Source organism: Clupea harengus, chromosome 22 (assembly GCF_900700415.2).
Source record: "Clupea harengus chromosome 22, Ch_v2.0.2, whole genome shotgun sequence".
Taxonomy (NCBI): domain Eukaryota; kingdom Metazoa; phylum Chordata; class Actinopteri; order Clupeiformes; family Clupeidae; genus Clupea; species Clupea harengus.
In genome coordinates, this window is record NC_045173.1 from 16,990,945 (window position 1) to 17,003,444 (window position 12,500).

Sequence of the window (12,500 nt, forward strand, 5' to 3'; positions counted from 1 at the left end):
CTTCCCCTCCGCTTCCCGGGTTCTGGGTCCTTCTCTGGGACCAAACCGCAGCCAAATGTCCCAGCGAGAACTGTCTACTCCTCCGCAATCTCTCTCTCTCCCTCTGTTTTACTCACTCTCTCTTCCTCTATTTCACTCTCTCTCTCTCTCTATCACACCATACTGTCACGCACCAAATGTCTGAGAAAACAGGGAACACTACCTCCAACCACTACCTCCTACCTCGCTTTTGTCTTTCACTTAATCACTTAAATCTTTCAAACCTCTATCTACACCCTTTATGGCCACTGCAGAGTAACGGGATGTGCGGCGAAGATCCTTTTTCTCTCTATCCCTCTCTCTTTCTCTCTCTTTCTCACGTTCTCTCTCTTGTCCAACCTCTCGACTCTCATTCCTCCTCAGGAAACCAGGCCCCTATCTGTAATGCGCAAAGTCATGAATCTCTGGAAAATTAAATCACCCAGCGGAGCCCGTGGGAGGTTTAAGTGGATTAAAGGCACGCTGTGACATTACTGGTACCTATCGGAGACGTGCTGAGTGCCAGCCAAAGGTGAAGGGGGGTCACGCCAACGAGCAGACAAGCCAGAGCAGCCTCCCTACACGTCTGTCTCCCCATGTCTCTGCAAGAGCATTTTTTACAAGCCATTACAGCCCTAGCACTAATCCTGTTAAGAACTCAACTCAACCTAAAATGACCCCGCCAGTACGAGTCCATGTGATCGCAGCAGAACCATCAAGCAGAATATACTTCGATTGCAACATTAAACCATACAGCACAGCCAAGGCCGGATGTTGCTTTGTCGGCACAAAATTATATCCGCTGACTTATGACTAAATTGACCAACCACCTGCTGACATAAATTAGGTGGCCACTGTACGCTTTACCCATAGGGTCCGTGCTCCAGCAGTTGGACATGGCGGACATTACAACCAACATTAAACCACACAGCCATGGCCTGGCTTTATCGACACAAAATGCTATCGACTGAATTATGACTAAACTGACCGACCATCTCGCAGCTTAATTGAGGAGGTGTAGAATCCACCAGTTGGACGTGCTGAGGGAGCCTGGACGAGGGGGAAAACCAGAGGATACAGTACAGTAGTCACACCATCAATCACACTGCCTGAAGGGCTTTCTTGCCATTCCAGCACGAGGGCCGTCAGATGACATCGACTTTCCCCCTCTTTCATCCGCTGGGCGCGCGGCTTTCAGCATGCCTGCTGATGAGGACCAGACCGTCCACAATGACGCCGTCACACACACGCGCACACACACACTCTCTCTCTCCCTCACACGCACACACACACACACACACATACATATATACAAACACACACTTGCACACACACACACACACACACACACACACACACACAAGAAAAGTAAGAAATGAATCAACGAATGAACGAAACACACAGGCCATGGATCGTCCCCACCCAAAAACAGCTGGGCCGGTGGCGCACAATCCAAATTCCAGTCTGGAATATTTACAGCTCACATTAGATGTATTTATTACGCTTTAATGGGAGGACAGTGGAAGGTGATCCGTTGTGGAGAGGCCGTAACATGGCCTATTTATTTCACGTAGGCTGAAGGATCGGAACGCCGAGCTGAGGTACTTTACTCAGCTGTGGTTCCTTCTGGAGTCTCTGGGCGGTCTTGAGTCCAGGAGGAAGAGCAATGGTGTGTGTGTGTGTGTGTGTGTGTGTGTGTGTATCTGTGTGTGAGAAACAGTAACTGTGCTGAGCCTTTGGGTCACTGCATGGTCCAATTTTCTCAGCACTTACAGGAAAATGTCACTGTGATAGATCCCCAGCTTAACATAAGCAGGACCCGCCGGGGGGGGGAAGGGGGGGGGGGGGGGGGGCTGTCATAATGCCAGTGTTTTCATTCCTAATATGAAAATGTCACCTTGGAGATCCGGGGTTAAAAAACAGTGTCACTTCACAGCTTGAGTCACTCCAATCCTCTTCTGCCGTCAGGCACAGTGCTGACAGGATAACAAGCCAGAGGCTTTATTCTAATTCCTCTAGCATTTCTCAAATTTGATTGTGCGTACATTTGTGTGTGTTTGTGTCAAAGGAATGTGTGTTTGCGTAACCTGGAAGGCAGGAAAGCCAACTGACATAATGATCAACCAGCAACTACACTCTTATCGGGGGCCAGCACAAAAAGATGCAGAAAGGCTTTGGCACTTTGAAAAATAAAGGTAGGATTCATTTCTTAAATGTCAACAAGATTGCCGGTGACATCTGCGTCTCCATGGCAACCGCCCTCCGTCTTCCCAGCATGCCATGCAAGCGAGGAAAAGCCGCCCGCTGTCACTTAAAACATGACAGTGGCCATCCGTCACTGCCACAAGAATTTGATGGACGGGCAGAAGAGAAAGCGAAGAGGAGACGACAGAAGAAAATAGAGAAAGAGAGAGACAGGGCGAATGTGCGGTCCAGGGCTAGTGTTTCAGATAAACAAAGGGAGGACGGGGGCAGGCAGACCCCAGTATGCCTCTGCTAGTCCCCACAAGAGGCCCTGGGGGAGTCTGGCAAAGTCCCTCTCTCACCGCTGCCCATTCAGGCCTCGCTGCACTATTTGCATGACAAAAATGTCACTTTGAAGAAGGCTTGTGTCATCCCTTTCTCTAAAAGCATTCACTCCAAACCTCTGGCTCTGCGCTGTGTCACATTTGCTCTCTCTTTCTTTCTCTCTCTTTTTCTCTCTCTCTCTCTCTCTCACTCTCTTTCTCTCTCCCTCTGATCTTTGATGGGCCCTTCTTCCCGGCGAGAGTGCTTGAATTTCAGCAACGGCATTGGCAGCAAACTCTGAAGGTTAACACTTGTGGAAGTGAAGCCTGAACAAAACTGCGCAAGGTTACTGTTTAAACTTTGAAAAGAGAATAGCTTTCATTGAAGAATGCATTGTGTTGTGTATTTGTGTGTAAAGTGTCTTTATATCATTGACTACAGTACTATCTAGAAGAGTGTACTGTGCATTTGTCAAACAGGCATCTGTACACAGCAAAACTATGCGAAGGTTTCTAGTGGAGACGTAGCTAAATGGTTACATCTAGAATCTGGACAGCGAGGCTTGAGAAAGCACAGACCCCAGTTAAATAAACCACAAGGGAGCTATAAAGTCTGCACAATGACACCAGCTTGACAGACAGCTGAGGAAGGAGGACAGCTTAAGGGTGTATTTGGGATAGTTTACTGTTGGTTCATTTCTTTCACACTTTATCATATGTCACTACTGAACACTTTGATTGGTTAATATAGGCTTTCAGCAGTCAATTATTCCTGAGAAATTGACTGGCAGAGAGTGTAATTGACTGTTGCCACAAGTTGCCACAAATTTGCCACAAGTTGCTAAATTGTTAGCCATGCAGATGCAGCTTAGATCAGCAATAAAATCATAATTAAATCAAATTAGATTTTTCAAAGTAGTCATTGATTTATTTGGTAGTTAGCCCCCAAATCTGACAGGATAATCCACATTCAGTTGGTTACTATCACTAAATAAACCCTTCCAAGATGAAACGTAGCCATTCCAATTAATTCCACACCACTTCTTGTCAGGGTCTTGATCACCCTGTTCACTTAGCAACCTGTCTGTCTGTACATCATCCAATGCATAAGACACAAGGCTTCTGATGGAATGCAATGAAGGCCTATGTTTCCATGTGGTGCCTGTTGAGGCTATGACAAACGGACGCATGTGTGGGCTTAGCACAAATGCGATATTGTTTCATCTGCTCTGTGCAACTTGAGTATGTCTATGTGTGAATCTCTGTGTGTGTGTATATGTGTGTGTATCTATGTCCGTGTGCATGAATATGTGTGTGTGTATGGGTGTGCTTGTGTGTGTGTGTGCGTGTGCGTGTGCGTGTGCGTGTGTGTGTGTGTGTGTGTGTGTGTGTGTGTCTATGGGTGTGCTTGTGTGTGTGTCTGTGAGTGTGTATGTGTGTGTGTGTTTGCATGTATCTCTGTGTTGTCTTTACTGTGTGTGTGTGAGAGTGTACGCAGGCATCTGTTTGAGTCTTTCTTGGATGCGTGTGTGGGCCACCTCTTCCTCTTCTGGCCCTGCTGAAAACATGACGCCTCTCATCCTCTCACAAGGGAAGCATATGACCAAAGCCCAGCCACTGACTCACCCTCTTCAGCAGTAAACATGCTCTCAACTTTGATCTCCTTCTGCTTTTTATTCTTTCTCTCTCTCTCTCTCTCCCTCTCTCTATTAATAACAGAATGCTTTGTTGGTCAAGCCTCATGCAGAGGCAGCTAATATTCGATTACATCTGGTTAGAGCCTCTTTGATATGGAAACATCTAACTATTTCTCAAAGTCTTTTTTTCTTTTCTCAAAGTCTTATCATATTGCGTATGAGTTGAAGTTGGTATGCCGACCACTGTGTGGAACATTCTAGAAAACACGGACGGGTACACAATATGACTTTTACTTTTCATCGTGGCACACAGCGGCAGTGGATTGAGTAGAGAAAGTCTAGGGTAGAGTGTGTGTTGAGTCTGTGAGGGGGAGAGGGCTCAAGGCCCACAGAACTGTCTGGAGACAGAGGCGTTACCTGGCTGAACTGCTCCAGTCTGTCTTTGACCTCCATCAGGGCAGGGTCAGCTCCCCGCACCTTCAGCTCCGGGTTCTGTCTCTGAGCGTGCACTCCGTTCCCCACCACCTTCTTCGTGTAACTGAGGGAGGGAGAGAGAGAGCGCAGAAGAGAGAGGGAGAGAGAGCGCAGAAGAGAGAGTGAGAGAGAGAGAGAGAGAGAGAGAGAGAGAGAAACAGAAGGGTCACTGAGGGTCAAGAACAACTCAGACATTCCCAGAGCTTTTTGTGGGAGTGCATGACTCTCAGATATCGGAGCATCAAAGTCATTCATTCAAACATTCAGCCTTTTCTCTGGAGAACGCTCAGAACTGAGAGGGGAGACACCAGTGCAGTTCTAAGAATGGCCTGTTCTAACACGGGTTCCTCTGAAGTCAATCTGACTTCCCTACCCCGGCTGACTGATACTCTCTCCTGATACCATCTGCAGTGCTTTATACCACAGAGAGAGAGAACAGCACTGTGAAAGAGTTCCATGCTTTATAAAGCCAGGCTGGAATGCAGGATGAACCCCACAGGAGATGGGGTGTGGAGTGGGAGGGGGCGTAGGGTTCCCCCTCTCAGGCTGGGAGGCTTTACTGCACAGAGCTGGCTGCAGGTGAAATGGCTCCTTGAGTTTTAATAGGGCTTCGGTGAATTCACACTAACAGCTCTGGCACAACCGTGGGCAGCCCAACTGCAGCCATTTGGCCAAATGACACCACAAAAAACCCCAATGGAAAATATGCCTCAGTGTGTGTGTGTGTGTTTGAGTGAGTGAGTGAGTGAGTGTGTTTTCCATCCAAATGTCATTACCCAGCTCCATCTGTTCAAGAGAAAGTGAACATTGATAGGGCCATGTGCCTGTTTTTTTTTTTTCAAGGAAAAACATGCATTTGTAAGAAAGCAAACAGCACAAAAAACGACCAGACTAATTAAAAAATACATGCCACTGGCCTTTCATCACCATGATATTTAGGCAGAAAATCTCCTCCATTTGGCTGAAGCAGGCCCCCTATTAAACATTAAATAATTCCTTTATGCAAGGATGTTTCAATCGGTGCTTTATGCATTGTTAATGTGTTGGTGCTTTGTCTCACCAACAAATTAAGTGTTTAATTGCACCTGGAAATCTGATGGCTGCCCTGACAGATAAAATAATCAATGGTTTGGACTACCTACCTGCCTGACATAAATGATTAATTAAAAAGTCGAAGTGCTCGCTTACTCTGAAACCAAAGTTGCTTTGTTGGCTAAAAAGAAGCGTATTGACCCTACTCGCTCGCATGCAGAGTTAAGAGGTTGTTAGTATAATGACAAAACAGCTTAGAATTGATGAACACATTATGGGCATGTTTTAAGGCAAAAACCCCTGCCCGTCTACTACAGTGAGGCAATGGAGGGTAACTTTTACAGTCAATTACTTTGTGGGGTTTCATTCAGATAATTACAAGGCCAAAGGGGAGAGAGAGTGCGTCCATTTACTATAAAGATGAAACACCTGACCAGCAGTCCACTCTCCTTTCTGTCTTCCACTTCATTTTTGCTTAATTATCTCACTCCATTCCTGGCCCCTGTCCTCCGTCTTCCTTCCTTCCTCCTCTCCCCCTCACTTCCTCATTTCTCAAGATAGTTCAAGATAGCATTAGCGGGGTTAGCAACAGATCCATCATACACACGCAATGGACAGAGACAAAGGAGCCCGAGGCTTGTATGAGAACCAAGAAGAGGTGGAATGAGCGGCACTGGGACAGAGGGGTGGTGAGGGTGGGTGGGGATGGCAGGAGAAGGAGAGCTAGCCTGGGGGGGCGGGGCGGGGGTTACTGGGGTTACTGGGGTTACTGGGGTTACTGGGGTTGAGGTAGCATACTGACTTGGACAGATGCAAGATTGGACTTAAAATGAGACAGATCAGACAAAGGAGAAAGAAAATGGACTGATGAATGAATTGACTGACTTTGATGAAATGATCACTGGTTGGTTGATCAGCTAAAGAGTGTACAAATAATTCGTCATTTCCTTCGTTCATTTAGAGAGAGAGACGAACGAGAGAAAGAAAGGGAGAGCGAAGAGCAGGGGATGATGGGGCCTGCAGTGGGCGGCCCCGGCTGGTTTGCACAGGAGTCAGGGTGCTCGTGCTAAAGCGCTAACGAGGGCTCAGTGCTCACCAGGGAATCAATTACAGCGTCTGGAAGGCCGAAAGCAGAATGGCAGCCTGAGCCGGTGCTCTGCGTGTGTCTCTGAGTGTGTGTGTGTGTCTCACCTGCCAGCTGAGTGGTTAGGATCTCCCCTGTAGCTGATTGCTCTGAGGCTCTCATCCAAGCCCTTCTATCTCCTAATTACACCCACGCACCCACCCACCATCCGTCCCTCTCTCCCTCTCCCTCTCTCTCTCAGTCTTTTGGCTGCTCCCCTCTCTGTCCTTCTCTGTAGAGATGCATGTATCAAAACAGAGGCTTCTAGATGTTCTTGATAAACCTTACAACATGTAGCCCCAAGCAGCAGTTGAGTGTGCATGCTAATTCTTTGCTGGGGTCAACCCACCCATTCACCCACCCACCCACCCACACACACACACACACACACGCACACACGCACACACGCACACACGCACACACACACACACACACACAGCCCACTGTGTTATTTATTTGAGTGTTCGCATGGGCTTTGAGCCCAGACCCCACTGCACTGAGGTCAGTACTGAGGCATGTGGGCTCCAGTCCCACTCCCCGAGTCTCAATATGTACCCTGAAGTCAAAAGTATGGATCACTGGAGCAGGAGCAACAGCAACAGAAGCTGTGCGTCATCCCCTGGAAAACGTCTGGAGTTTGCATTCTGGAGCATAAGGGTATGTGGGGAAGACAGCACCAGAGAGGTGGTGGAGGTAGAAATGATTATGCTTTTTGTGCCTGTTAGCATGTGGTTGGGGAGCTCTATAATCTATTATGCATCTCGCCAAATTCAAAGACTTTAGACTCAGGTTCCATATTCTGTTCCATTTACATGCATGAATAACAACCACTCTTACTTGCCTATGAGGTGTTTTTTTTTTTTGCATGAAGTAGTTCAAATTCATTTCATGAGTTGGTAGAACTGAAAATGGAGCCACCCCCTGCTTAGTTCAGCGAAGTAAGATAAGTGATGAATATCATAATGTAATGCCAGGATGTTAGAAGTGTAAAACCCATAGCCGTTATGTGTGTCCGTCACCATTTCTGTGGAGGACTCTAATAGTAGAGTACAGCTTGTGAAGAGTGACTTTACCATTCTGTAAACTACTGTATGCTCTATAAATTGGGCAGTAAACTACTGTATGCTCTATAAATCCAGCAGTCTAATCCAAAACCTCGCCCTGCCATTTCCTCCTAAAAGCGATCAGCTTTGATATCGGGAGCAGGATAGTGTCTCCAAGCACTGTAAGACTGAGAGAGTGTGAAAGACCAGGCAGTCATCTATCCAGAACTTCTCCTTGCCCCCACCTCACCCCCACCTCCCCTCAGAACTTCTCTCCAACAACCGCTTTTCGCTGACCTTTAATTATTAACGGCAGGCTAATCCCTGCTGTGTCCGAGCTCGGCAGGCTTTGTAAAGGAGCTCCATGCATTATTCTCTCTGGAGCTCGGCCCGTAATGAGGGGGAGAGGTGCGGGAGAGGCTGACAGGTCTCAGGTCCAGGTTCAGGGCTGGAGGGTGGCTGGCCGTGTTGAGGACGCATAAACAGGCTCACCACATGTGTGGTTAGCACACAGGTCTGTGGCCTAGCTTCAGTGCCCTCTACCAAGCCATGGCTGTCAGTGAAATACACACAGCAGTCAGACAGAGTTAACAAGATTGGCATAAGCATGTCTATAGGGGGTGCATTTTATTTATAGAGAAACTGAGTTTTGGACTTTCTCTCTCTCTCACTCACACACACACACACACACACACACACACACACACACACACACACACACACACACACAAACACTCAGTAATGATGGTTCTCTAAGAAAGTCAGCTAAGCCCACTGAGTGACCCACAGCAGGAGAGACATCCTCCCTGTTTCCCTCTTTCTCTACCACCTCTCAGATGAAGAAGATGGAGGACAAGATGAAATCTTCCACTTCACTTCCAGATGAAATCTTCCACTCCAAAAAAAACCTTTGAACTCTGAAATACTTTTCAGAGAAACGATACTGTCCATACAAAAAAAAAAAAAAAACAAGACAGGATGTTCCAGTGAAACTAACGCTGACCTTCAGAGCTTGACCTCAAAACTTCCAATATAAATAAGGACGACAACTTCTGCATGAAATGAGGAAACAAGCAAATAACTTGTGAGAGAGAATCAGCACTTTAGAGAGACTTAAAATATCACAAAACCCATCAGTAATCAAAGCACAGTTAAGTGAAAATTCAAAAAGAGTTGTGAAAGTACTTGGAGTCGGAAGTGGTCAAAAGGCAACAGACGGACCGTCTCATTGAGTTTGTAACGTCAGAATCAGAATCAGAATCAGAATTGTTTTTATTGCCAAGTAAGTTTACGCCTAAAAGGAATTTGCTTTGGCATATTGGTGCAGACAATAAACACAATTATGTGAGAGAAAAAAGCAGTGAAATGAACTGTGAAGTGTTGAAACAGGCAGCCTAAACCATGGTGAATATTTCTGACAGCATCCAACCTTTTTTTATTTCAGCCACCAGCCTCCAGGAGCCAATGAGAACAATCCCCATATCATGTTCTTTTTCTCCCTCCCTCCCACTCTCTTTCTTTCTCTCATATGGTCTCTTTGGCCATCACAACTTTTGCAGTTTAATGCATTTTTTTCTCTTTTATAGTCGGGATGACAATATCTCTGGCCTGCCTTTGATCCCTGGGTCCCCTTGGCAGCGAGCGGCAGCACAGTGTGCTGACAGCTCCACTCAACTGCTGCTATTGATTCCATTAAAAGGGCAGTGCCAACAGGGAGCCAGCGCCAGGCGGGAGGGGGCACCGGCAGAGCATGAGAGCACCGCCACTCACTCGCCCACTTAGTGCGCCCGCCCGTCTGGCTGAGAGCGGAGGAGGGCCCGACAAGAGTTTAGATGCCCAGTGGCCAACGCTCATTAAAGGGTTACCACGTGGATTCATGTGCCATTTGGGCTTAGTTAGTTGGGCTGCAGGGACGAGGGGTACTAGAGGAAGAGATAGAGACATAAAAATAGAGAGAGAGAGAGAGAGAGAGAGAGAGAGAGAAAACAAGAAGAGCTAGAGATAGTCTTTGTAAGCATGCATGAATGAAAGATGTGTGGCATCACCAGATCATGGGAGCACTGGCACTCACTTAGCGTGGCACTTTGTCAGAGCGAGGTCTGAGGGGGCCAGACTGGAGGCCCAGTGGGTGTGCCTGATGGCTAGGGGTCTGTGGGAGAGGGTCAGTGGCCGATACTGAGTAAAGAGTTATGAGGTGGACTCATGGGCCGTGTGGGGTTAGTTTTACTGGCGCGGGGCGAGGAGGGACAGGAGAGAGAGGAGAAATGTGAATGCTGTGATCCGGAACTAGAAAGGGATGGGGGGATAGAGAGAGAGAGAGAGAGAGAGAGAGAGAGATAGAGATAGAGAGAGAGGGGGAGAGAGACAGACAGACAGATGGGGAGAGAAAAAGAGAGAGTGCAGCCTTAGCCTCTGACTTTATAGACATTTGGTGAACATGTTGAAATACTTAACAGTGGAGACGGAGGGGAAAATGGTGCCATTTGCGCAAAGGTCCGTTTTTTCTCACAGGAGCTTTCAGTGGCGGTGAATGTTATGGGGAATGATCCATAACAAGATGAGGTAACAGCACACAGGCCAAACACAGATGTCACATGCCTGCCTGCGTAGAACTGAAACTTTTGAAACTTCCCTTTCATCCCTGACATTTTCAATATCTCTTCCTTGTACACACGAACATTTGGATACACATTTGTGCACACACATCCACACACCGTGCACTCACTTCTGTGCACACAACAATTAACTCTAATACTCTAATTAATCCAACCCTGGTAGACAACCCTGCACTTTTACAAGCTCATACATGCCTACACACCCACCCACAATCTCACACACACACACACACACACACACACACACACACACACACACACACACACACACACACACACACACACACACACACACACACACACACACACACATATTCACAGACACGCATGTGTATTCCACTTCTTCGGTCTTGTTTGGCTAAATCCCAACAGCTCAGAGAAACCTTGCAGGAAGTGACAGGCCTGGTAGATCTGGTCCAGGCAGGCCTGGTCCCCTGATTCCCAGAGCCCAGTCAGGAGGCACTTGGCTGGGGCCGCAGATGAGCTGTTTATGGGCCTCAGTCACCCGGACCTGGTTCCCACAGCAGCAGAGGATTAGACTGCAGAGAATACACAGACCTCTCCAATTCACAGCCACCAGAGAGAGACAGCAAGGGGGTGGGGGGGGGGAAAGAGAGGGGGAAAGAGAAAAGAAAAAGAGAGCAGGGGTGAGAGAGAGGGGGAGGGAGAGACTGGAGGGAGAGAGAGGACAGAAAGCAAGAAGGGGGAGAGAAGGTGGGAAAGAAAGAGAAAGAGGGTAAAAAGAGAGATGAGGAGACAGACAGTAGATAGAGGAAGGGGACAGAGACAGACTGAGGCGGGGGATAGAGAGAGAAACATAGAGTGAGGGAGAGAGAAATACAGAGAGACAGAATGAAAGAGAGAGAGAGAAATAGAGAGAGACAGAATGATAAATAGAGAGAGACAGAATGAGAGGGAGAGAGAAATAGAGAGAGACAGAGTGAGAGAGAGAACAGCCAAATGGGGGTGACCCAACTTAACAAGGGAAAAGAAATTGGCAAGTGGTTTTACAAGTCGGATATCCGATGTCTTTGCAAGTGCTGATACATGTAAGCGAGATATGTTTCTCATTTGGGAGTCTCTCTTTGTACTCCTGCCCTTCCATTAACACGTTCTTTCCTACGTAGTCCAGGCCATGTGTTTTGAATAATCTTAACCTATCTCCATGAGAAACAGGTCTAGAATACATCCACCTCCCTCTTTTAGCCACGGAAAAGTAGTTTACTGAGCTTCAATCCCATAATCACATGCTCCTCTACAAAACACAGCGCCATCAACAACACTCTCTTACCAAAAAACCCTGAAATTACCAGTCTTTGGTTCAAAACACATATTCCATTCGGACTGGAATGACAGAAAAGCATTGCTGAAACCTAGAAAGGCAAAGCACCGTCTTCCTAAAGCTGTTAGCACTGGCGCCAATCTTATGAAGGACATGCCCTGTTGGTTAAGAGTGGGCAGAGTTTGGCTTCAAAGTTTTCCTTTTTTTACCCGTTTTCTGGTTTTCTTTTTTTCCAGACATTTCCAAATCAGATTTGCCAGGAACTCCCGAAGGAACAACAGTCTGGCTGCATAGTTTTCATGCATCAAAACAAACAAACAAATCACGGGTCTCCATGAGAGCAGGGACCAACATCCCTTGAGAACAAGCAGTGCTTGGGTTGCAGAGAGCATAGCGAGACCTCTGAATGATTCAAAGATTCAGTGGGGGGAAAAAAACTCACTAAGCCCAGAACAGCACAGCGGAGCGTAGCTGACCCATGGGAATTGATATATAACAAGTAAAGAACCAAATCCAATCCCAAGAGCCACCACACGTCTTCTGCAGACTGACAACTTCGCTAGTGAGCACAATGCGAGTGCATTCACCGCGGCGACGTCTAAAAGCGGAGAGTGGCAAATAAAACTGTCACAGCTCTGTGTGGTTGCCCGCCATCACTGGAGCTGTTTCGCTCAGGGAAAACAATGAGGAAGAGCGAGGACACCGGGCTAGGACAGCCACGGAGATAGAGAGAGAAAGAGAGAGAGAGAGAGAAAGAGAGAGAAAGAGA

At 47.3% G+C, this 12,500-nt stretch overlaps 1 protein-coding gene across 2 annotated transcripts in view; it reads right to left on the bottom strand.

The window, feature by feature from the left end:
* gpc5c (glypican 5c) overlaps window positions 1-12,500 on the bottom strand; it is a 139,643-nt gene that overhangs the window by 42,187 nt on the left and 84,956 nt on the right. For both annotated transcript variants that reach the window (XM_031559789.2, XM_012835301.3), the window contains one exon: window positions 4,580-4,700. In XM_031559789.2, coding sequence (XP_031415649.1) covers window positions 4,580-4,700 — 121 coding nt within the window. The remainder of the gene's footprint in view (window positions 1-4,579; window positions 4,701-12,500) is intronic.